Source organism: Spermophilus citellus (genome assembly GCF_964194105.1).
Source record: "Spermophilus citellus genome assembly, chromosome: 11".
Lineage (NCBI taxonomy): Eukaryota > Metazoa > Chordata > Mammalia > Rodentia > Sciuridae > Spermophilus > Spermophilus citellus.
In genome coordinates this window covers 25,987,176-26,012,374 of record NC_138192.1, presented here as the reverse complement: position 1 = coordinate 26,012,374, position 25,199 = coordinate 25,987,176, and the positions used below count along the sequence as shown (strand labels likewise).

The 25,199-nt window shown below is 41.1% G+C and overlaps 2 protein-coding genes across 8 annotated transcripts in view; one reads left to right on the top strand and one right to left on the bottom strand.

Moving 5' to 3' along the window:
* The window catches only part of CCDC93 (CCC complex scaffolding subunit CCDC93), an 83,414-nt gene extending 77,482 nt beyond the window's left edge, over window positions 1–5,932 (top strand). For all 7 annotated transcript variants that reach the window (XM_081261607.1, XM_081261605.1, XM_081261608.1 and 4 more), the window contains one exon: window positions 850–5,932. In XM_081261607.1, the coding sequence (XP_081117733.1) occupies window positions 850–903 (54 nt within the window). In that variant the 3' untranslated portion in view covers window positions 904–5,932. The remainder of the gene's footprint in view (window positions 1–849) is intronic.
* Window positions 5,933–10,644: 4,712 nt separating this feature from the next.
* Window positions 10,645–25,199, bottom strand: part of LOC308631099 (5-hydroxytryptamine receptor 5B) — a gene marked incomplete at both ends in the record, with an annotated part of 41,695 nt that continues 27,140 nt past the window's right edge. Inside the window, one exon of the mRNA XM_081262028.1 lies at window positions 10,645–10,980. Within this exon, the coding sequence (XP_081118154.1) occupies window positions 10,645–10,980 (336 nt within the window). The remainder of the gene's footprint in view (window positions 10,981–25,199) is intronic.

Below are 25,199 nucleotides of genomic sequence, written 5' to 3'. Positions count from 1 at the left end.
CACCTGAGCCCAGGAAAAGTTGACTTTGGGGATCTTGGCTGCAGAGAGTTCAGGGATGAGAGAAAGTTTTCTCTCATAATAAATGGTTCTCCAGCAGAGGATTGCCATAGTGGCCTAACCACTGCCACACCTGGGCCCTGTGAGCTGTACACAGGGATTGTTGTGTCCCAGCCCAGGAAAGGGTGGGCTGTGTTGGACGTTTGCTAGAAGATGAAGTTGTCTTGAGCTGTCAGGGCCAGTAGGAATAGGGGGACAGGAAAGGCACAGAGGGGAGCTTTTGAAGATGTTCAAAGAAGAGAATATAAAATAATGAGGTAACTTGTGCCACAGGACAAGAGGCCCAGTGTTATCCCTCTGTAAGCACAGATTTTGTACCACTTATTTTCAGTGCTATGGAAGGAATGTCCCTTGATAAATATATCTCATCTTGTTTTCTATAAATTTATTTCTTAAAATCAAGAATACCCCTTGCCTTCATTGTTGCTAGGGTAAGAATTTATAGTTTTGCCTACCACATTCTCTAGGGCTTCCTTCTCAAGGCCTCTCCCACTTCTCACCATAATAGGCTTCTGTCCCTTGAAGAGTTTAGAACCTTCAAGAGGTCTTTTGGAATAATAGTGCCTAACTCTCACATCTTTAGTCTGACAGTCCAGAAACTGAGCATCAATATATCTTCATTGAAGGTCAGTAAGTCACCAGATTTCACCTTGCTGGTAGACATGTGCTAGAAGTCTAGTTTAGTTAGTCAGGTGTCTCCTGTGGGATTGGAGGGAAGGACAGATTGTGCCCCATGTGGATGGTAATATAGTCACCAACTCTCTCTGTACTCTCCCTCTGCTTCTCCTCTAGGAGGGCCGCAAGAATGAGATGCTGCTGTCCAAGATGAAAGCCAAGGCCTCCTGAACATTCCCAGCCATTTTTGTATGTCACTGATTGATTTTTAATGCCACATCTATCCACTACAAGATCATGAAATGGTTCTGAAAGCAACAGTAGAGAGATGCAGGTGTATTGATTTCAACTCCCTGGATGTTTTCTTTCTCCTATCTGCTTCCATTTCATCTCTGTTGGCTGTTGTTGATGGAATCAGACAGTGTAAGCATTAGCTTGGATATGACCCATCACCAATGAAGAAATTGGGCTGTCTATGTTCTCTGTCCATTCAACTTATTTCTCTAGTAACATTGCACTTATGAAGATACCTGTATTTGTCTGGACTGTCTGAATAAAGAAGAATTCCTTCATTCAGCAAATATTAATTAAATGACCACTGAGAAATAAACACTGAGGGAGATTCAGCAAAGTATAAAACCCAGTCTCTTTCCCCTACTGCCAGGCATCCAGCAAGTGGCCCAGGGAGCAGATATAGCTCACAGGACCCTGAATCGTGGCTCATCTGAGATTTATTTCAATAAACAGAGGCTGCTGGATGAATGATCAGCCCATGTGAGTGTTTGTCACTTGGGCCTTTCACCTGCATGGTGCCTTGTTCCTGGGTTCTCAAGATATCAGTACCAGCCAGAAGGCTTGGATGATATACTTAGCAACTGGATTGAAAGCTCAATGTTGTGGGTTTAATTCTTATGTACTTAAGATCATGTCAAAAAAATTGACAATGGGCCTCATATTGAGGATGATTCAATAAGAATTACACCTTTCCATGTCCTGATTTTCATTCGAGCCACGGGCAACACAAGAATGGGCTTTTTCATCCCCCTCAACTTATCCTTCTACACTGTGGCCAAAGCAAGGAGACTATACTGCAGTGCTGTTGGGGCAGGCCGAGGGAAAGACCATGAGCAGGTACCACTGGGAAGGGAAGAGCAGGAGGCTGTGCAGAAAGGCAGGGAGACAGTATCTGGAGGAGGAGGAGGAGGCAGCATCTGGGCTAGATCTGAAGGCGGGGGGTGGGGGGGATATGATGTTAGAATGCTGGGCAAAGATAGGAATGTGGTTTCAAATGCAGGTGCACTATGATTAAAATCTCAGAAGGGTGTGGGAAAGGGGATGAGCCAGTCTCTGCAGGAGGCTTTAAAGAACAGCTGGAGAGATGGGCTGGGAACAGACTTTGGAGGATGGTGGAGGGCAGCTAAGAGGTTGGCTTTCTTTTGGAAGTGAGCAGTCAAGCTCCTGCCCTCTCAAGTCTGATGACTAGTCAGGGTCAGGAAACCTCAGTGTGAGGTTTATATTCCTTTCTTCATGAACCTTGCACATGTACACTGTTCAGTAGGTTTGGACCATAAAACATAAAAGCTTGAACATGTCAGGCAAGTGGGGGATACAGCACAGTCACAGAAACACTGTGCTCATTTTTAGTTCACTAATGGATGTGATTATACAGGTCTAAGTATACAGGCTTTAAAAAAAAAAATCTCTCTGGCTTAACACCACCATCAGTGTCTGTGCTGGTGCCAGCAAAGCCTTCCAGATGAGCTGAGTGAGAACAGCAGCATCTGCACTGGCACTTCTCTATGCCAGGCACTTCCTGGCTGTGTGCATCTCCACCTCCGCTGGTCCTGGAGTGGTGTTTATGTGGGGTTTTAAAAGGGCTCAGTTTAGTTGAAGCAAGTAATTGTAAAACAACAGGTGGGACTTTAAAGAAAGGAGGAGACAGCAGTTTGATTATGTTTGAAAATTGTTTCAAGTTCAGAGAAACCTTGTCAATAAGCTTGTAGGCCCCCACCTCTGCCCCTGTTTTCTGAACTTTGTGAGCAGTAGGAAATGATGTGATTATTTGTATTAGGGAGGCAGGGGCAGGTCATGTTTGAAGGTAGTGGAGTTCACCTGTCTGTGTTGGTTGGAAAGTATGGCATAAGTGATTCAAAGTAACCAATAAGCCTTAAATGGAGACCTGTTTTTTATTTAAGCTGTGTTTCTCAGGAGTTTTGTTTGGTTTTAGTATAGCAAGGCATTGGTAGATGCTCTTTTTCTTTTTTTAAACCACAAGGCCTAATACAAATGATAAATTAGTCTCCATTGCTTAAACACTTTGGATTAGACACAGAAGGCAATCTGGAGACTTCTTTGTTTTCTACAGACAACCTGCATCAGGGACAGCAGCATTGTGAGTAATTAGGACATTAGCTACATGGTGCAGTCAGGCTTTCTAGGCTCAGGAAATGCCCTGAGGTCCTCATCACTTCAGAAACCACTTGGAGATGACAGCAAGGTCCTCCCAGAGCCATGTCTTTCCCTGTGCCCAGATATACATAGAACAGTGTTGTGTTTTGCACAACCTGCAGACTTTTCCAGAATTATAAGCAAGAGTAGAAACAACCTTAAGTTACTTTTTATAAAATGCATGCTTCCGGAGGAACCAGGTTTCCCCAGGAAGTAAGCAGTTTTCCCTGCTCAGAGCAGTGAGCTTGCTCTTGGAGCTGGCTGCCCAGAGCTGGTTGTCAAGCCTCTAGGTCAGGGACTCCCCTCACTCTTACATGCTTCTCAGGGAGTACATGAGGCTGGTTTAAACAAAACTCAGCTGCTACTAGCAGAGTGGGACTAGATGCTCATGAGGCGATACCTGGGACATTTTGTTTTTGTCCTTGGGCTGTGTTCAGTGTCTGGGGATAACAGGTGAGCTGATACCACTAGAGGGAGGTGCAGTATGTTAGAAAACACTTGTCAAGTCACACAAGAGGGTATGTATTCTTTTAATGGAGAGCACAATCAAAGTTTTTTAGCCTTAAGCTTTTGTTAGAGCCTAATATTCATGTTTTAACTGGTTCTGGTTCATAGTCCCTGTTTTAAGAAAAGCTGGGCCTTGCCACCTCACCATACTGAAGAAACACTGCCTCATGATACTGAAACCCTTGGGACCTCCTAAAAACCTTGAGCAGAGACTGGGGAAGGCTTTCAGGAAGCCTTCTCACTACCTCGCAAGATGCTATAGCCGTGTGGTTATCATATTGACAAGCTCTGATCGAATCTGTGGTGAGCAGAGTAGACCTGTCTGAAAGGGCACTTGGAACAGTCAGCTGTGACCTGAGGTCTGTGCTGCATGGATTTCTGCTGCCTCAATGTGGTCTTATATTGCCGACTCTGCAGGTTACAGATGGTCAGTTTAAGAGGGAATTAGGCATTCTAGCAATAACTTTTAACAGTTTGAGCCTGAGTCCTTTGTGGGAAACACAGGTAGTTGGCTTGCAGCATGCTTTGAGGAAGAACACTTTAAGGAGGTGCTCTATGGCTTCCTTGTGGCCCATGTTGGCCATGAGGTAGAACATCTTAATATAGAACAGTACACTAAAGATCCCAGTGAGATGGGTGCCTTTATCTGTCCCTGTGGCTGGGCATTGCCAGGGAAGTGCCTTGCTTGATGCATCTTCAGAATCCTCCATGCAGTCGCCTGGTCTTTTATACTCAGTTTAGAGCATACTTTTTTATATCACATGGAAACAGGCTGAAATGTTACATGAAAAGTAATTTATAGAAGTCTCCTCTCTTCTCATAATAAATATATTGTGTAAGATCCTTGGGGGGATTTAGTACCTGGTCTGCAGCATAGTTGACAACCCAGGGAATACTCTTGTTCTTCCACATCAGCATGTCTCAATTCCTCAGATGGACCAAGTTCATGCCCTTAAAATGGCTGTTACTCTGCTGTTTCCTCTACATAGAGCTCTGTCCCCTCCAAGATCTTGGGCTATGGCTTTCCATGACCACCTAATACACATACAAACCCATTTAATTTTGGTCTCTGGCCCTGATCATATTCTGTCCATCCCTTGCTATCTGTCTTGATGGCACATGTTACTGTTTGAATGTCAGTTAGTCCTTTGTGAGTTCTGTTGCCCACCCTACATTCTGGAATGTTAGGGCAATAAAAACAGGGACCTTGTCTATCTTTCTGTGGTCTCTCTGGCATCTGGCTCAAAGCCAGGAAATACTAGGATAAATGTGCCTCTCCAAATTAGAACTTTGCATCCCTGTATTAACAAAATTTAGACTTAACCTTTCCTCTAATTTATGCTTAGTTTGAAACAGGCCAACAGTTCTATTCATCAGCCTAGGACGATCTCTCTCAGACTGTGTTCTTCTCTAACCTGGAAAGTTGGAATGAAAAAAGGTGTCAGTTTTCAAACTTTCAGAGGGTCTTTTAGAGATATATTTTTTTTCTCCCAGAATAGGCAAGGAAAAGAGAAAGGGTACACACTAATGTCACCTAAGATCGTGAGTATGTTTTTGCTCTAAAAAGTTCATGAAATCTAAAGGTCAGTTGGTAGAAAATGTCTCAGCCACATGAAAGCCAGAAATGGGATGATGCTGCCAGGTTATGGGAAGCAGCATTCAGATGCAGCATTGGCAGAAGTATGAATTATACAGCCTTCTGGAGGACTGTTGGACAATACCTGTCACAAGTGCAAATGCACAGCCTTTCGAACCAGTAGTGCTACACCTAAGAATGTTCCTTTGACAAGGATTTTTATTAAAGCATTGTTTGTGATAGCAGAAGTTGGAAACTGTCAATCAATATATAGCAATGGTGAAATAAGTTATGGCCAGTTCCTATAGTGGGGCAGAAATTTAAAAGAGCAGAGCTGCTGTATGTGTTCTGCCATGGAATGATGCATGGTTAAGTGGGGGGAAAAGGCACATGGTATACTAATATTTGGAATGGAAAAAATGTGTTTATAGATTGTGTGTGTATGTGAGCACATACACTCATGTCTATGACACGTGTCTGCTTGCATATGCATATAATATCTCTGGAAAGTTATACAGCAACCTGGCAGTCTTGGTTGCCCCTGGGAAAAGGGGTGGGAATAACTTCACTGTATAACTTTTGTACCTTTTGAATTTTGTACCATGTACATGTATTATCTTTTCAAAAATAAATAGTTTTTAAATTTTAATTTGGTTTAGTTTTCAAAAAAATAAAGGATTCTAGTTCCATAAATGTACTTTCTTAAGCAAAATAAAGCCCATGAGTCAGAAGCAGTAAAACTGTCTCTTGCTTGGGTCTTGGTGGTAATAGGCCAGTGTGGAAGGGGCTGTCCTCTGATGTAATAGCTTTGAGGAGCTGAGACACTGAGGCACATTCGGCACTATTATGGTTTGATATGAAGAGTCCTCCCAAGACTCATGTGTTGAAGGCTTGGTCCTCAGTGCAACAATGTTCAGAGGTGGGGCTTTGGGGAAGTGGTTGGGTCCTGAGGGCACTCACTCATCAAAGTGTTAAGCCATTGATGAGTCTGTAACTGAATGGACCACTAGGAGGTGGGGCCCCCCTGGAGGAAGTAGGTTACTGAGGATTTGCCTTTGAAGGTTATATCTTGTCTCTGACCCCTTCCCCCCACCCCCAGTTCCTGGCCACCATGAGATGAGTAGCTGTGCTCTGCCACACCCTTCTGCCATGATGCTCTTCTACCTTACCACAAGCCTGGAAACAAAGGAGCCCATTATGGGCTGAAACCTATGAAACTCTGAGCCAAATTAAGTCTTTTCTCCTTTAAGTTGATTTTCACAGGTATTTTGTCACAGCAACAGAAAATTGACTAACATTCCTATCTACTGTGTGAGTGTGTTGGCCTGGCAGGGATAGAAAATGGACTGTGAAGACGATAGAACCCTAAACCCCATTGTAGGGTTGCCTGCATGTCATGAGAATCACTGTGAAATTGTGCTTCCTGACTTTTGGGGTACAAAACATGGGGATGGTACCTCTGAGCCATGGCCCAAAGAGAACTGTTAACATCTTCCAGAAGCTACTCCAATCTTGAATGGAAACATACTGTGAGTGATCCTTCCCACCCTTGTTTATTTTTTGGTGTGGGAGGGCCCTGGGTATTGAACCCAGGAGTACTTTATCACTGACCTAAATCCCCAGCTGTTTTTGTACTTTACTTTGAAACAGCATCACCAAGTTGCTAAGGGTGGCCTTGAACTTGTGGTCCTTCTGCTTCAGCCTCCCAATTCATTGGGATTCAAGTGTGCGCCACCCCTCTTTCTTTACCAACAGAACTCTGGTTTCGTTCAGCTCCAGGAGAACGTCATAACAGCTGTTCTAAAAGGCATGAGAATCCCATTTCTGCTTTCCAAGGTTGATTTATAAATAGATGTCTAACCCAGTCATGACCAACAATGAGAAGACTGCTGAGGAGTCCCAGAAAGACTTTCCTGCTGATAACCAGCCAGAATTGTATCAGGAGAGCTTCTGCTTGCCCTTTCTGTTTATTTGTCAAGGAAATCACAAGATTTGAGCAACTTCACCATCTAGACACTGAGCTTGACCAACTGAAAAGATGGAAAGAATCAGGCTCCCTGAAGGCATGATGAGCTTCTGAGCCAACCTGGTCCCACTTGCTTCCATGTTCTTGTTCAATGAGAGAAAATCCCTGTTAACTGGTGCATTCAACCAGCAAATATTTGAGTTTCCACTCTGTCAAACACAAAATACAGAAATGAAAAAACACAGAAAAGAGAACCTGCCTTCCTAGAAGCTTCGTCCAATGGGGAAGACACATAAGAAAGAAATATGTAAGTCATGTTTCTTCAACATACTGATTAAATCAGTGAAGAAGGGTCAGGAATGTCTGTTTTGGTGGTGGTGGCAATTTTATATGGAGAAGCTAGGGAGGACCTCAGTCACTGACTAGTGAAGGAGTAAGTCATAGAGACCTGGGTGAGGAAATTCCAAGTATAGGGAATATCAAGTGTAAAAGCCCTGGATAGAAGCATACCCAGATGAGTTTGGTGACTCTCTGTGAATCTGTGTGGGAAGCTACAAGAGAATTTTGAGTAGAAAAGTGATATATTCTGGCCTCGTTTTAATAGGGATCCCTCTGGGGGCTGTGTTGCCTACAGGCTGAAGGGAATCCAGTTAAGAGATCACTCATAATCCAGATGAGCTAGGCATGGTGGCACATACCTATAATCTCAGTGGCTGGCGAGGCTGAGGCAGGAGGATTACAAGCTCAAAGCTAGCCTCAACAACTTAGCAAGGCTCTAAGCAAATCTAAGTGAGATTCTGTCTCAAATAAAAAGGGTTGGGATATGACTCAGTGGTTAAGCACTCCTGGGTTTAATCTCCTGGTACAAAAAAAAAAAAAAAATTAGATGAAAATACAACTGAAACAAATGGCTCACAGGAGTTATGCTTTCTATATTACATTTTTTTTTCTGGTGCTGGGAATTGAACCCAGGGATGCTTTACCACCAAGCTGTAGTCCCCAGCTCTTTTTTGAGACAGGGTCTCTCTTGCCTAGGATGTCCTTGATTTGCAATCCTCCTGCCTCAGCCTTCTGAGTTACTGGTATTGCAGGTTTGTGCTATCACATAAGGCTGGTATTTTTTCCTGTTTTGCTTTTTTTTTTTAAGTACTGAGCATTAAATTATTGGTTGATATTCATCAGTTCCCTCATAGTAGATACCTTTGTTATGGCACTGAAATATACTTCCCCATCCCTTCATTTTAGGATTGTAGTTTATTTATGAGGTGTCCTCCAAAAGCTCATGTCCTCCAAAGCAAGAATATTCAGAGGTGAAATGATTGGTTTATGAGAGCCTTAACCTAATCTGTAGGTTAATCCACTGAGATATTAACTGGGTGGTAAACTGTAGGCAAGTGGGGTGGGGCTGGAGGCAGTAGGTCACTGGGGGCATAACTTTGGGGCTTATATTTTTTCCTTAGTGAGCAGAACTTGCTCTTTGCTTCCTAGTTGTCTTGTCCTGAGCTGCTTTTCTCCACCATGCTCTTCTGCCATGATGTTCTGTCCCACCTCAGGCCCAGAGCTATGGAGTTGGAACCTCTGAAATCATGAGTGAAAATAAAATAACCTTTTCTTCCTCTAAGTTATTTTTGTTGGGTCTTTTGGTCACAGTGACCAAAAAGCTGACTAAAACCATTGATAGAGTTTTGAAAAGGTGTTTGTGTGGCCTATCATTTTGCCCTTCTCTCTTGAGAAGATTGTTGTTGTTGCAAAAAGTATGAGAGACACATGGTGCAGACCTAAACCTGATCTGCAGCTTTCAAGACCAGAAGAGTCCAGCTGAGATGACTGAAACTGCAGACCAGCCATAGACAAATGAAGGAGCAAGAAATAAAGGTTTGTTGCTATGTCCCACTGAGATTTTATAGTTGCTACAGTTACTAAGAACATGGTTGAAGGTTACTCTTGGTGTCTTTTCAGTCAAGATAATTAACTCAGCCTACAGGTTTTATTGGTATTGTTTTTTTTTTTTCTTGGGGGGTGGGTACTAGGGATTGAACTGAAGGGCACTCAACCACTGAGCCACATCCCCAGCCCAATTTTTTATTTTATCTAGAGACAAGGTCTCACTGAGTTGCTTAGCACCTCGCTTTTGCTGTGGTTGGCTTTGAACTTGCGATCCTTCAGTCTCAGTCTCCCAAACTGCTGGGCTTATAAGCATGCGCCTCCACGCCTGGCTCTTGTTGGGGTTTGGTAGTACTATTACAGGTATCATTTTCCCTCTGTGTGCATCACAGAAATGATCCAGAGCCTAGACAGGAATGCCTCTAAGGTCTTTTTATTACACATACAAGTCAGTATGGTTAAGTAATATGGAAACATTTCTCGTAACTCTCGTCCCTTGTGGTAAAGAAGCAGAGAAAAGACCTCACCAGGGTTTCACACAGTGGAATCATGTGGCAAGTTTTAAGAATTGCTGCTGCGTTGGGTCATCCCCCAGAAATTCTAGTTTAAAATCAGTCTAAGAGCAAACTAAAAATCCAGCAGCATCTGTTGTAGTTTAGATGTGATATGTCCCCTAAAAGCTCCTGTGTGAGACAAAGCGAGAAGGCTTAGAGGTAAAATGATTGGATTAGGAGAGTCTTGATTTAATCAATGCATTAATCCCCCATAGGGATTAACAGTGGTAACTACAGGCAGGTATATATTTTTTCCTCCTTGAGGGAGCTTGCTCTCTGCTTCCTGGAGCTGTGTCCCCAGCTATTTTCCTGCACCAAGCTCTTCTGCCACAATGTTTTGCCTTGCCTCAAGGAACAGAGCTGGCTGTCTATGAACTGAGACCTCTGAAACCTTGAGCCCCAAAATGAACTTTTTGGTCAGCGTAGCAAAAAAGGTGATGAAAACAATCTCACTGATTTAAAAAAAAGAAAACTGAGAGAATGTAATACATATATCACCAGTCTACACTTTGAGAGTCTGATTCAGTAGGTAGGTGATCCTCATTTTCTTGCAAATTGGAATACACAGCCACTGGGGGATTTGTGAGAGTCTTGAGAAAGGTAAGCTGAGTTCAGAGGGTGGGGGAAGCACTCTTTCACAAGGGAGAGTCTTCCAAGAGGCTTGAGATGCTCACTGAGGAACAGAGTATTGAACAAAGGAAAGTCAAATCGTCTTTGACTTGTGTGTCAGTTGTAACCAATTAGCAATAACTAAAGTGCTGTCCTGAAGGATTCTGAGTGAAATTCCTGCTCAATGGGGAAAGGTACATGATCCGTTAGCAATGTCTACATCTATATGGGAAGAAAGCATACTTCTATGCTTACTGTATTCTGTGAGACGAGCCTTTGGCACTGCTACTTCTATAGTCCCAGCCCAATGATATGACTCTCAAAATGTCATTAGTATTCAGCTAGGGAGAGACAGCTCCCAGATCACTGGTGAAAAGGAGAGATATGAGTTCCTTTTCCCCTGTCTCCCCATTTCTCTCCAACCCCTTTTATCTCTGCTTGGTAAAGAGGCTCTTAAAAGCATTGTTGTAGTTCTTGTTAAAAGCTGTGTAAATCAAGGGGTTGAAAAAAGAATTGGAGTAGCCAAGCCACAGGAAAATGCTCTTCCAGATGGGGGGTAAGCTGCAGGCACAAAGGGGGCTGATGAGCTCCGCCAGGAAGAAGGGGATCCAGCACAGGACGAACACACCAATCAGGATGCCCACCATCAGGGCTGCTCGCTTCTCCTTCTGCTCCCGCCAGGAGTCTCCACTGGTCTGGAAGGTCACAGTGGCTCTGCAACGGGCTGTGAACACCATCTCAGCCTCAGGAGGTGCCTCCTTCACCTTAAAAGAAAGTAAGTGTGGAATTAAAAAAAAAAAACTAGAACACAGAAAAATGATGAACAAACTGAAAAAATTCTTAGATTTTTCAGAGAAGTAGGTCCACAGGGCTAAATACTGCTCCAAAAGTGGGAAAGAGAAGTGAAAACAAAATCACAGCTTACTCGAGCAGAAATCTACGAGCCAAAGCTACTGCAGGGACCAGTGCAGAGTAATAAAACAAACTCTAATTGACCAATTGATAGAGGCTCAGTGTGGACAATCCTAGGAGTTAGACTCCTTGAGTGGCTAGCAGGGGTGCAGGGAGAGTGCTTTTGTAAGTTGTATTACTACACAAGGTCCTCTCAGTGAGTACTGGAGAAAAATCAACTCTTGGTTCCCGCAAATGGAGGGAAGTGAAAGTGGATCCATTTCGAAATACATTGAATCATTCACCTTAACAAACCCTGCCCTCATGAGAAGCTTGATTATAAGAGCCTAACCTGTTTGGGTTTATCAGAGCTAATGTACCTATAGAAGGGAAATATCCAACTCCAGTACCCTCCAACCTTCCAGCCCCAACTGAGGGGAAGGTGGGACTGGGAAGCCCTGTGAAGTTCGCAGTCCAGGGGCACAGCCTCCCCGCCCCCCCAAAAAAAGACTATAATGCCTAATCACAGGTTTTAAAATGCTCCCTGTCCCCCCAAACCTTACTGTTTTTCCTTACCCAAAATATCGTGCTCACCTTTCCACAAGCAATTACAAAACTACAAGGCAAAAAGAAGTTTGATGAGACTTGGCAAGATCAGAACCAGAATCATATGTGGCCATATTGTTGGAATTATCAGACTAGAACTTTTTAAAATATAATATACTAAGGACTTTAATAGAAAAATAAACAACATGTAAGAACTTTTGGATAATCTAGGCAAAGAGAAATTGTAAGAAATAATTTTTAAAAAGCTAGAACTCATATAAAAAAACATAGGGGAATACTCTAGCATATAGGCACAGACAACAACTTTCTCAATAGGACCTCAGAAGCTCAAGAAATAATATCAAGAATTAATAAACAGATGGCATTAAATTAAAAAGCTTCTGCACAATGAAGAAACAAGAATGTAAAAACATAACCTACTGAATGCAAGAAAAGTCTTTGCTAGTTACCCTCTAACAGAGGATTATTATCTAGAATATATAAAGAACTCAAAACACCCAACTTAATAAATGGAAAAATGAACTAAACAGACACTTCTCAGAGGAAATATAATGGCCAACAAATATATAAAAAAATGTCATCATTAGCAATTACGGAAATACAAATCAAATTACACTGAGATTTACTTTCTCTTCAGTCAGAATGGTAGCCATCAAGAATATAAACAATAACCGGGCGCTGTGGGGCATGCCTATAATCCCAGCAACTTGGGAGTTGAGGCAGGAGGATCCCAAGTTCAAATCCAGCCTCAGCAAAAGTGATGTGCTAAGCAACTCAGACCCTGTTTCTAAATTAAATACAAAATAGGACTGTGGCCGTGACTCCGTGGTCGAGTGCCCCTGAGTTCAATCCATGGTATACCCCCCCACACACAAAAAAAAGAATACAAACAATAATAAATGTTGGAGAGGACGTGGAAAAAAAGGAACACTTTAACACTATTGGTGGGATTGTAAATCAGTACAACCACTATAGAATGGAACCATCATATGGCCCAGCTATCCTACTCCTTGGTATTTATCCACATACTATAATGACACATGCATACCCATGTTTATAGCAACACCATTCAAAATCACCAAACTATGAAACCAGCCTAGGTGTCCATCAATGAATGGATAAAATAAAATGTGTTATGTATATACAATGGAGTTTTACTCATCCATAAAAAATGAAATTATGTCATTTGCAGGAAAATGGATGGAACTTGAGACCGTTGTGTTAAGTCAAATAAGCCAAATTCAGAATGTCAAGGGTCATATATTTTCTCTCATGTGCAAGCTAAAGAGGAAAAAGGAAAAGAAAGAGGGCCAGGGTAGGGAATCTTATGAAAATTGAAGAGAGATCAGTAAAGGAAAGGAAAGGACCCAGGGAGAAGAAGAAAGGGGGAATTAATGAGGAATGATACTGGCCAAATTATATTGTTAAATTGTGTGCATGTACAACTATGTAACAACAAATCCTACTACTATGTACAACTATGGTGCACCAATACAAAACATGGAAAAAAGAAAAACAAGAAATGATAGAGTTCAAACAACTATATCAGAAATGAAGAATGAATGGCTTTGTTGGGCTCATTAGTAGACCAGACATAGCCAAGGAAAGGATCTCTAAACTTGAGCTAGGACAATCGCAGCTTCCAGAACAGAAAAAAGAAAAGAAAAAGACTGGAAGAGAGAAAAAAAAACAGACTATCAAAAAAACTGGAACAACTACAAAAGGTATAATATATTTGTAATGAGATACCAGAAAGAGGAACAGAAGAAATATTTGAAGCAATAATTGCTGAGAATTTCCCTTAATTAATGTCAGACAGAAAACCACAGTTCCAGGAAGGTCAAAGAGCATCAAACAAGAAAAATGCCAGGTACATACATACATGAGGCTGTCATTTTAACCTGCAGATAAACAAAGATAAAATCTTTAAAGAAGCCCAAGGAAACAAAATACCTTACCTACAGAGGAGCAAAGATAGAAAGTACATCTGACCTCTGAGAAACCATACAAGCAAAGAGTGAAGTGAAATATTTAAATGTGTTAAAAGAAGAAAGGGAAAGAAAAATCTACAATTTAAAAAATTACCCATTAAAATTGAAAAAGACTGAAGAGTTTTAGTTCCAATACAAATGCCTTACAAGAAGTGTTTTTAAAAGTTCTTAGAAAGGAAATCATATAGGTCAGACACCTGGATTTACATAAAGAGCATCAGAGAATGAATACATGAAGGCAAAATAAAAATCTTATTTTTCTTATTTGAACTAACAGGTAAGTTTGTTCACAATAAAAACAGCAATAATGTTTTCAATAACTCATGCTATTTATGCTTATGTATAAGTCAAATGAAAATATGATATAAGAGAGGAGAAAGAGGAATTAGAATTATTTTGTTATTATAAAGTATTATATACCATGAAATGGTATAAGTTATTTGACATTGGACTAGGTTTGGATGTGTAACTGTACACTGCAAACTAAAGAGCAATCACTAAAAAATAAATAAAATATACCTGGTGTGCTAAGAGAGCGGAAATAACATCACAAAAATTTCATTTAAACTGCAAAAGACAGAAAAAAGCACAAGGCAAAAAGGAACAAAGAACAAGAGTAACAAATAGAAAGCCATAGCAAATATAGATACTAATCCCACTACATCAGTGATTACTAAGTATTATTATTCTGAATACATCAATTAAAAGAGCTCGTTAGGCTGGGGCTATAGCTCAGTTGGTAAAGTGCTAACCTCACATGCACAAGGCCCTAAGTTCAATCCCCAGCACCACCCCCCCAAAAAAAATTGTTGAGTAGACAAAAAAATAAGACTAAACTATAAATTATCTAGAAGAAAAGAACTTTAACACACATATAGATTTAAAGGGATGGAGACAGATATACCATACTACCAATAACCAAAAGAAAGTAGGAGGAGTACAAGTTTGAGGCCAGGCTCAGCAACTTTGTCTCAAAAAATATAAGGGGCTGGGGATGTTACTTTGCAGTAAAGCACCCCTAGGTTCATTTTCCAGTACACCCAGAAATATAGTAGGAGTGGGTATATTTCAGACAGAACACACTTTAAAACAAAATTATGGTGAGTGAGATGAACACTGCATAATAACAGGATCTATACTCCAGGAATTTGTTATAACCCTTAATGTGAATGTGCTTAACAATGGAACATCAAAATATGTAAGGCAAAAACTGATATAATTGTGATATACTTCATCCATTTCTCTTTTCAATTCTATTTGGAGGACTTCAAAACCTCTATCAGAAATGGACAGATCCGAAGGGACACTCCGCTAAGGCAAACAGTGGCCACCATCTTAGAGGGCTGAAGTACCCACCGCCACTCTCCGACAGATTGCAGCAACAAAACAGGTGTGTGTGACCCAGCCCAGCCCCCAAACTTAGGGGGATTTCGCATAAAATCTCTCCTAGACTTTCAGGGGGAGGCAGTATCAGAGTGAGCCTGCATAAAGACTAAAGGGGAGCTAGAGGCACCTGACGCTCAACCCCCCCTCCCATCAGTGGACAAAACAAAAGCTGCCTAGCCAGCGCTGGGGGAGGGGCAAGCAGAAAAAATCAAAACCATAGAGTGCCGGGGATCCCAAAAGCCAACGGTGTGACCCCGGAGATCCAGGCTGTCTGATACGCGCGGCCTGCCCCGAGGCTACAGAAGGCGTGGCGCCGCAGAGAAGGGGTTAACCAGTCAGCAGGGAATTAAGTGGCTGCGACACGGTGGTATCCCACCAGCCAAGCCCAAGCCCGCACTGACCTCCGGGCTGAGTTCGGGATTGCAGTCGGGGAAGGAAGCCGGTAAGGCCCCGCCCCCCACAGGGGACACTCCGCTAAGGCAAACAGCGGCCACCATCTTAGAGGGCTGAAGTACCCACCGCCACTCTCCGACAGATTGCAGCAACAAAACAGGTGTGTGTGACCCAGCCCAGCCCCCAAACTTAGGGGGATTTCGCATAAAATCTCTCCTAGACTTTCAGGGGGAGGCAGTATCAGAGTGAGCCTGCATAAAGACTAAAGGGGAGCTAGAGGCACCTGACCCTCAACCCCCCCTCTCATCAGCGGACAAAACAAAGGCAAACAGCGGCCACCATCTTAGAGAGCTGAAGTATCCACTGCCACTCTCCCACAGATTGCAACAAAACAGGCCCAGAGTATAGCTTGAACTGCCGAGAACCATCACTGAGGGGAAATCTGGTCTAGCAGGAGAACCCAAGCCTAGCAGGAGAGAACAGGAGACTAGAGGCAAGGCTCTCGTGACTGGGCAGCTGTAAACTGCAGGCCTGCCGGCGACAGTTCATCCACTGCCAGGGTAACTGGGCGGTAGGAGAACGCCCTCCCGCTGGCGATGGATCACCTGCCCACGGCCTGAGATACTGGGCGGCAGGAGTCTGCCTGCCTGCCACGACCGGGTGCTGAAACCAAACAGAGACAGTCCACTCACACCCCCCCATTAGGGCACCCCGGCAAGGAGACTGGGGCACAGCATAGCAGAGTAGTGTCGTCACTGGAGCTCGGACGTCGGAATTCCTTCCCAGCAGAATCCACGTTAGCAGGCATAGTTCAACAACACAAAGGAGAGACATCAGAGTAATACAGAAACAAAACAAATCTATAGAAGAGAGCAGAAACACGACAATCAAAAAGAACTGGAAAGTAACGTGGACAACATGAGAAAACAAGGGAAAAAAGGATTTCAAACAATGCAAGACAACTCAATTCTACAAGAGGACATAGAAACTTCAGAAACAGGGATATGGAAAGAACTCAGGGGATACCTAACTCGAATGGAAAGGAATATTAGAGAAGACATGAGACAGCAAGTCCAAGAAATAAAAGTATATTTTGAAAATGAATTAAACAAACAAATTCAAATGGCAAAGAACGAGATCTACCAGGAGATAGTGATCTTAAAAAAAAATCAAACAATAATCCTAGAATTGCAGGAAACTATAAGCCAAATTAAAAACTCAAACGAGAATATTACAAATAGACTTGATCAAGTAGAAGTCAGAACATCAGATAATGAAGACAAGGTTTATCAACTTGAAAAGAATATAGTCAACACAGAAAAGATGCTTAAATCCCACGAACAATCTATTCAAGAGTTATGGGATGTCATAAAAAAACCAAATCTGAGAGTCATAGGGATAGAAGAAGGCACAGAGTTTCAAACCAAAGGAATGGACAACATATTAAATGAAATAATTCTAGAAAACTTCCCAGAGATGAAAGATGGAATGGATTGCCAAATCCTGGAAGCCTACAGGACCCCAAACATTCAAAACCATAATAGACCAACCCCAAGACATATAATTATGAAGATAGCCAACGTACAGAACAAGGAGAGAATATTAAAAGCTACGAGAGAAAAGAGGCAGATTACTTTCAGGGGTAAACCAATTAGGTTAACGACCGATTTCTCATCACAAACTTTGAAAGCGAGAAGATCCTGGAATAATGTATTTCAAACGCTGAAAAATAATGGATTCCAACCAAGAATACTATATCCAGCAAAATTGAGCTTCAAATTTGACAATGAAATTAAAATCTTTCATGATAAACAAAAGCTAAAAGAATTTGCAGCAAGAAAACCAGCTCTGCAAAGCATTTTGAACAAAACACTACAAGAAGAGGATTTGATAAATAGTGCCCAAAACTAACAGCAGGAGGTATCTCAGTAAAGGGGGAGGAAAACAACCAAAAAGCAAAACTAGCCAAACTAAAATAAATAAATAAAGAAGCATGACTGGAAATACAAATCATATCTCAATTGTAACCTTAAATGTTAATGGCCTAAATTCACCAATCAAGAGACATAGGCTAGTAACCTGGATCAAAAAAACAAATCCAACAATATGCTGCCTTCAGGAGACTCATATGATAGGAAAAGATATACACAGGCTGAAGGTAAAAGGTTGGGAAAAATCATACCACTCATATGGCCCTCGGAAGCAAGCAGGAGTGGCCATACTCATATCGAATAAAATCAACTTCAAACCTAAGTTAATCAAGAAGGATAAAGAAGGTCACTATATACTGTTAAAAGGAACCATCCACCAACAAGACATAACAATCATCAATTTGTATGCACCAAACAATGGAGCTGCAACGTTCATAAAACAAACTCTCCTCAAGTTCAAGAGTCAAATAGACCACAACACAATAATTATGGGTGACTTCAACACACCGCTCTCGCCATTAGACAGATCCTCTAGACAAAAGCTGAATAAAGAAACTATAGAACTCAACAGCACAATCAATAACCTAGACTTAACCGACATATATAGAATATATCAACAATCATCAAGTGGATACACGTTCTTCTCAGCAGCACATGGATCCTACTCAAAGATAGACCATATATTATGCCATAAGGCAACTCTTAGTAATTATAAGGGTGTGGAGATAATACCATGCACCATATCTGACCATAATGGAATGAAATTGGAAATCAATGATAAAAGAAGGAAGGAAAAATCCTACATCACATGGAAAATGAACAATATATTATTGAAGGATCAATGGGTTGTAGAAGACATAAAGGAGGAGATGAAAAAATTCTTAGAGTCAAATGACAACACAGACACAACATACCAGAATCTATGGGACACAATGAAAGCAGTTTTAAGAGGGAAATTCATTTCTTGGAGTTCTTACCTCAAAAAAAGAAAAAACCAACAGATAAATGAACTCACACAACACCTCAAAAACCTAGAAAAGGAAGAGCAAAACAACAGCAAATATAGTAGAAGACAAGAAATAATTAAAATTAGAGCAGAAATCAACGAAATTGAAACAAAAGAAACCATTGAAAAGATAGATAAAACTAAAAGTTGGTTCTTTGAAAAAATAAATAAGATAGACAAGCCCTTAGCCATGCTAACGAAAAGAAGAAGAGAGAGAACTCAAATTACTAACATACGGGATGAAAAAGGCAATATCACAACAGACACTACAGAAATACAGAAGATAATTAGAAAGTATTTTGAAACCCTATATTCCAATAAAATAGAAGATAATGAAGATATCGATAAATTTCTTAAGGCATATGATTTGCCCAGATTGAGACAGGAAGACACACACAATTTAAACAGACCAATAACAATAGAAGAAATAGAAGAAGCCATCAAAAGACTACCAACTAAGAAAAGCCCTGGACCAGATGGCTATACAGCGGAGTTCTACAAAACCTTCAAAGAAGAATTAATACCAATACTTTTCAAGCTATTTAAAGAAATAGAAAAAGAAGGAGCTCTTCCAAATTCATTCTATGAGGCCAACATCACTTTGATCCCAAAACCAGACAAAGATACTTCAAAGAAAGAAAACTACAGACCAATATCTCTAATGAACTTGGATGCAAAAATTCTCAATAAAATTCAGGCGAATCGAATACAAAAACATATCAGAAAACTTGTGCACCATGATCAAGTAGGATTCATTCCTGGGATGCAAGGATGGTTCAATATACGGAAATCAATAAATGCTATTCACCACATCAATAGACTTAAAGACAAGAACCACATGATCATCTCGATGGATGCAGAAAAAGCATTTGACAAAGTACAGCATCCCTTTATGTTCAAAACACTAGAAAAACTAGGGATAACAGGAACTTACCTCAACACTGTAAAAGCTGTATATGCTAAACCTCAGGCTAGCATCATCCTAAACGGAGAAAAACTGAAGGCATTTCCTCTAAAATCTGGAACAAGACAGGGATGCCCTCTATCACCACTTCTATTCAATTTAGTTCTCGAAGTACTAGCCAGAGCAATTAGACAGACAAAAGAAATTAAAGGCATAAAAATAGGAAAAGAAGAAATTAAACTATCGCTATTTGCGGATGACATGATAATATACTTAACAGACCCAAAAGAGTCTACAAAGAAGCTGCTAGAGTTAATAAATGAATTCAGCAAAGTGGCAGGGTATAAAATCAACACGCATAAATCAAAGGCATTCCTGTATATCAGCAACAAAACCTCGGAAATGGAAATAAGGAAAACCACTCCATTCACAATATCCTCAAAGAAAATAAGATACTTGGGAATCAACCTAACAAAAGAGGTGAAAGATTTATACAATGAAAACTACAGAACCATAAAGAGAGAGATAGAAGAAGATCTCAGAAGATGGAAAAATGTACCCTGTTCATGGATAGGCAGAACTAACATCGTCAAAATGGCAATATTACCCAAACTTCTCTACAGATTTAATGCGATGCCAATCAAAATCCCAATGGCATTTCTTGTAGAAATAGACAAAGCAATCATGAAATTCATATGGAAAAACAAAAGACCCAGAATAGCAAAAGCAATTCTAAGCAGGAAGTGTGAATCTGGAGGCATAGCGATACCAGAGGTCAAACTGTACTACAAAGCAATAGTAACAAAAACAGCATGGTACTGGTACCAAAACAGGTGGGTAGACCAATGGTACAGAATAGAAGACACAGAGACTAATCCACAAAGTTACAACTATCTTATATTTGATAAAGGGGCTAAAAGCATGCAATGGAGGAAGGATAGCATTTTCAACAAATGGTGCTGGGAAAATTGGAAATCCATATGCAACAAAATGAAATTGAATCCCTTTCTCTCGCCATCCACAAAAATTAACTCAAAATGGATCAGGGAGCTAGGTATCAAATCAGAGACACTGCGTCTGATAGAAGAAAAAGTTGGCTACGATCTACAAATTGTGGGGTCAGGCTCCAAATTCCTCAATAGGACACCCATAGCCCAAGAGTTAACAACAAGAATAAACAAATGGGACTTAATTAAACTAAAAAGTTTTTTCTCAGCAAGAGAAACAATAAAAGAGGTAAATAGAGAGCCTACATCCTGGGAACAAATCTTTACCTCCCACACCTCCGATAGAGCCCTAATATCCAGAATGTACAAAGAACTCAAAAAATTAAACAATAAGATAACAAATAACCCAATTAACAAATGGGCCAAGGACCTCAACAGACACTTCTCAGAGGAGGACATACAATCAATCAACAAGTACATGAAAAAATGCTCACCATCTCTAGCAATCAGAGAAATGCAAATCAAAACCACCCTAAGATACCATCTCACTCCAGTAAGATTGGCAGCCATTATGAAGTCAAACAACAACAAGTGTTGGCGGGGATGTGGGGAAAAGGGTACACTTGTACACTGCTGGTGGGACTGCAAAATGGTGAGGCCAATTTGGAAAGCAGTATGGAGATTCCTGGGAAAGCTGGGAATGGAACCACCATTTGACCCAGCTATCGCACTTCTCGGACTATTCCCTGAGGACCTTAAAAGAGCGCACTATAGGGATACGGCTGCATCAATGATTATAGCGGCACAATTCACAATAGCTAGACTGTGGAACCAACCTAGATGCCCTTCAATTGATGAATGGATAAAAAAAAATGTGGCATCTATACACAATGGAGTATTATGCAGCACTAAGAAATGACAAAATCATAGAATTTGCGGGGAAATGGATGGCATTAGAGCAGATTATGCTAAGCGAAGCTAGCCAAGCCCTAAAAAACAAATGCCAAATGTCTGCTTTGATATAAAGAGAAAAACTAAGAACAGAACAGGAAGAAAGAGCATGAGGAAAAGACTACAGTAAACAAAGACGAATGGGGGGAGAGAAACGGAGAGAGAAGGGAAAGCATATGGAAATGGTAGGAGACCTTCAAGGATACATAAAATTATAAGAGGTTATGAGGGGCAAGGGGGAGGGAAAAAAAAAAGGGAGAGAATTGAACAACAGCAGGGGAGGTAGAGAGGGAAGATGGGAGGGGAGGGGAGGGGAGGGGGGATAGTAGGGGATAGGAAAGGTAGCAGAATACAACAGTCACTAATATGGCATTATGTAAAAATGCGAATATGTAACAGATGTGATTCTGCAATCTGTATTTGGGGTGAAAATGGGAGTTCAAAGCACAATTTGAGTCTAATGTATGAAAGATGATATATCATGAACTATGTAATGCAATAAATAATCAATAAAAAAAAAAAAAGAAAAGAAATGGACAGATCCAACAGGGAGAAAAATCAGTCAGGATAGTTGGATTCAATTGTACCAATCAGTGGGTATAATTAACATCTATAGACTCTTTCAACAACAGCAGATTACACATTCCCCCTCCAGCTTACATGGAATATTCAAGATAGACCACATAGGCCTTAAAACACCTTAAAAATTCAAGAGTAAAAACTGTAAAATGTCTGGTCTCAGACCACAAATGAATTAAATTAGAATCAATACAAAGATAGTCAAATCCTCAAATACATGAAGAAGCACACAACATACAAATCAAAGAGATCTTTAAAAATATTTTAAGCTAAATGAAAACAAAATTTATCAAAATTCATGTGATGCAGTAAAAGTGATGCTTAGAGGGAAATTTAGAGCATCAAATGCATACATTTAGAAAGAAAAAATATCCAAAATTATTCATTGCTAAGAGCCACAGCCAAGTAATATGATGCATGGCATTTTTGGTTGAAAGGTGATGCCAGCAAGCCATTGAGATGATATGATTATGTTAAGATCTGCATTCTTATGGATATTAGACCCCTGCTGTCCACCTCGGCCTGCTAAGGGACTCCTGGAGAGTTCCCATTGGTTGGGGAAGTGCGGTAGGAGGGAATTCCAGAGGAGGAACTTTCGATTGGGATCTGGGAGAACGCCGCGTGGGTCGGTCGGCAATCTTCCCAGGAGTGTACGGGGCATTGGCGGCAGTTTCAAAAAATAAAGTTTGTTCCTGCTTGAGTGGCTCGTGATTTTGTGCCCAGCCAGACTGAGGCAATTGGTGGCCCGTACGGGGAACGCCTGAAGCTTGGAGGTGAGTAAAATTGCTCGCCCCTGAGGGAAGGCGAAAGAATGGGTGACAATTTCAAAAAACAATGTGTTCTTGTTTTGATTTGTTTTTGTTTCAAGCTGCCTATCCCTAGAATTTTCTCAGGCAAACTGGGAAAAATGGTTGGCTCAAGGTTTGAAGTTGTTCGGCCCTGAGAAAGAGAAAATTGATACAACGATTTTTTTGTTCCGTTTTTGTTTCATTCTGTTTCGGTTTTGTTTTATGTTATCTTATTGGGTTGTGTTACCTTTATAGTAGATTAGAAATTAGTAAAAAACAAACCTAAAACTGTTAAGTAAATTGTTAGAGGTCCAGACTATGGTAGAAAACATGTTAGGTCAAGCAAAAGAGAAAGTCTCTCGAACTAGTCAGAGGAAAATTTAAAGGAAGAAAGCTTAAAAGACAAACAACCATCACGGGGAGAGTTACAACAGGAGGCTGCTGCTAACTCCGTTCTATCACCAGAGGGCATAATTCAACCAACAGCTCCATCTACAGCTGAGTGGCCCTCAACTCCCATAGTTGATGGATGGAATCCTGAGGCAGGACCCCAAAGATTAGCATGCCCTGTACTTGAGCAGGCAGGAAGGCAACGAATACACCGTGCTTTAGATTTCAAAACAGTAAAGCAATTAAAGGAGGCTGTAACAACCTATGGGCCGCAAGCACCCTTCACTGTGAGCATGGTCGAATCCATTACCAACTTGGACATGACGCCAGCAGATTGGGCTAACATGTGTCGATCTGTGCTAAATGGAGGACAATATTTGTTATGGAAGGTTGCCAATGAGGAATTTTGCATGGAGACAGCTAGGCAAAATGCAGCAGCCAGTTACCCTCAAAGAAATCTAGATATGTTGTTAGGAAAAGGACCTTATGAGGGTCAACGGCAACAAACTGAATATGATCCTGGCGTATACGCACAAATTGCTGTAGATGCAGTTAGGGCATGGAAAACTTTACAGGGGCATGGAGATTTACAAGGACAATTATCTAAGGTAATACAAGGAACTAATGAACCTTACGCTGAATTTTTAGATAGGCTTATTCAAACAGCTTCCAGAATATTTGGGGATACAGAACAGGCAATGCCATTTATAAAACAACTGGCTTATGACCAAGCAAATCGTTGCTGCAGAGAGGTCATTAGACCATGGAGACATGAAGATTTAAACACATATATTAAATTATGTAGAGACATTAATGAACAAGGGCAAATCTTAGCAGCAGTACAACAGGCTTTAGATGCCAGGCCAAAAACATGCTACAATTGTGATCAAACAGGACATTTTAAAAGGAGTTGCCCCATAGGAGGAGGGTTTAACAAAGCTAGGTATCAAAGGAATAGAATACCGGGTATTTGCCCACGATGCCGTAGAGGGAAACATTGGGCTAATGAATGCCGTTCTCCAACCACCATAGAGGGTACTCCGTTATCAAAAATCGGACAAGGACCAAATGTTTACCCACGATATCGTGGAGAAAGGCATCAAGCTCCATTGCCAAAAAACGGACCAGGGGGCCCAATGCTCCGGGGCCCAAAACCACAAATATACGGGGCAATGGAGGAACCCAGCAACACCATCAGGGTAGTACCCAGAACACATTATCCATTAAATCCCTCATCAGACAAACTAGAGGAAGTGCAAGGTTGGACATCTGTGCCTCTGCCAGAGCAGTACTAACTCCAGAGATGGGAGTTCAAATCATTCCCACAGGAGTAAAAGGACCTCTTCCCCAAGGAACAGTAGGCTTATTATTGGGACGCAGTTCTTCTACACTAAGAGGACTTATGATAAGTCCTGGGGTAATTGATCCCGATTATGAGGGTGAAATAAAAATTATAGCTAGTTCTCCAAGAGGTATATCAGTAATTTCACCAGGAGATAGAATAGCACAGTTATTAATAATACCCAGCCTGCATGATAAATTTTCCAGTCGCACTGTAGAAAGAGGTTCCAGGGGATTAGGCTCCACAGGTGTAGATTGGGCTATGCTGTCTTTAGATTCTCGCCCCATGCTAAAACTAAATATTCAAGGACATGAATTTAATGGGCCACTGGACACAGGTGCTGACCTTAGCATCATATCTCATCAAGAATGGCCAAAACATTGGCCATTACAAGAAGCCACTCAAACGCTTCAAGGCCTAGGAGTGGCGACTAATCCCCATAGAAGTGCAATGGTATTAGATTGGAAGGATCCTGAAGGATGTGAAGGAACTATACAGCCCTATGTATTGGATCATCTTCCTATAAATTTATGGGGATGAGATGTCCTAGATCAATTAGGTTTGACATTAACAAATAACATCAGTCCTAACGCGCCCATTACTAGGGCTAGACAAGGCTTTAGGAAAGAAAAAAGATTAAGAGAACAAAAACAAGGTATGACAGCACCAATTCAAATAGATCAAGAAATAAATAGACATGGATTGGGTTTTCAGAAAGGGCCACTGAGACAATCAAAATTACTTGGAAATCAGAAAGACCAGTGTGGGTTCCTCAGTGGCCCCTGACTAAAGAAAAGATACAAGTAGCCCATGACCTGGTCAAACAACAATTAGCGGAGGGACATATACAACCTTCCGTATCTCCCCATAATGCTCCCATTTTTGTCATTAAAAAGAAATCTGGTAAATAGAGATTA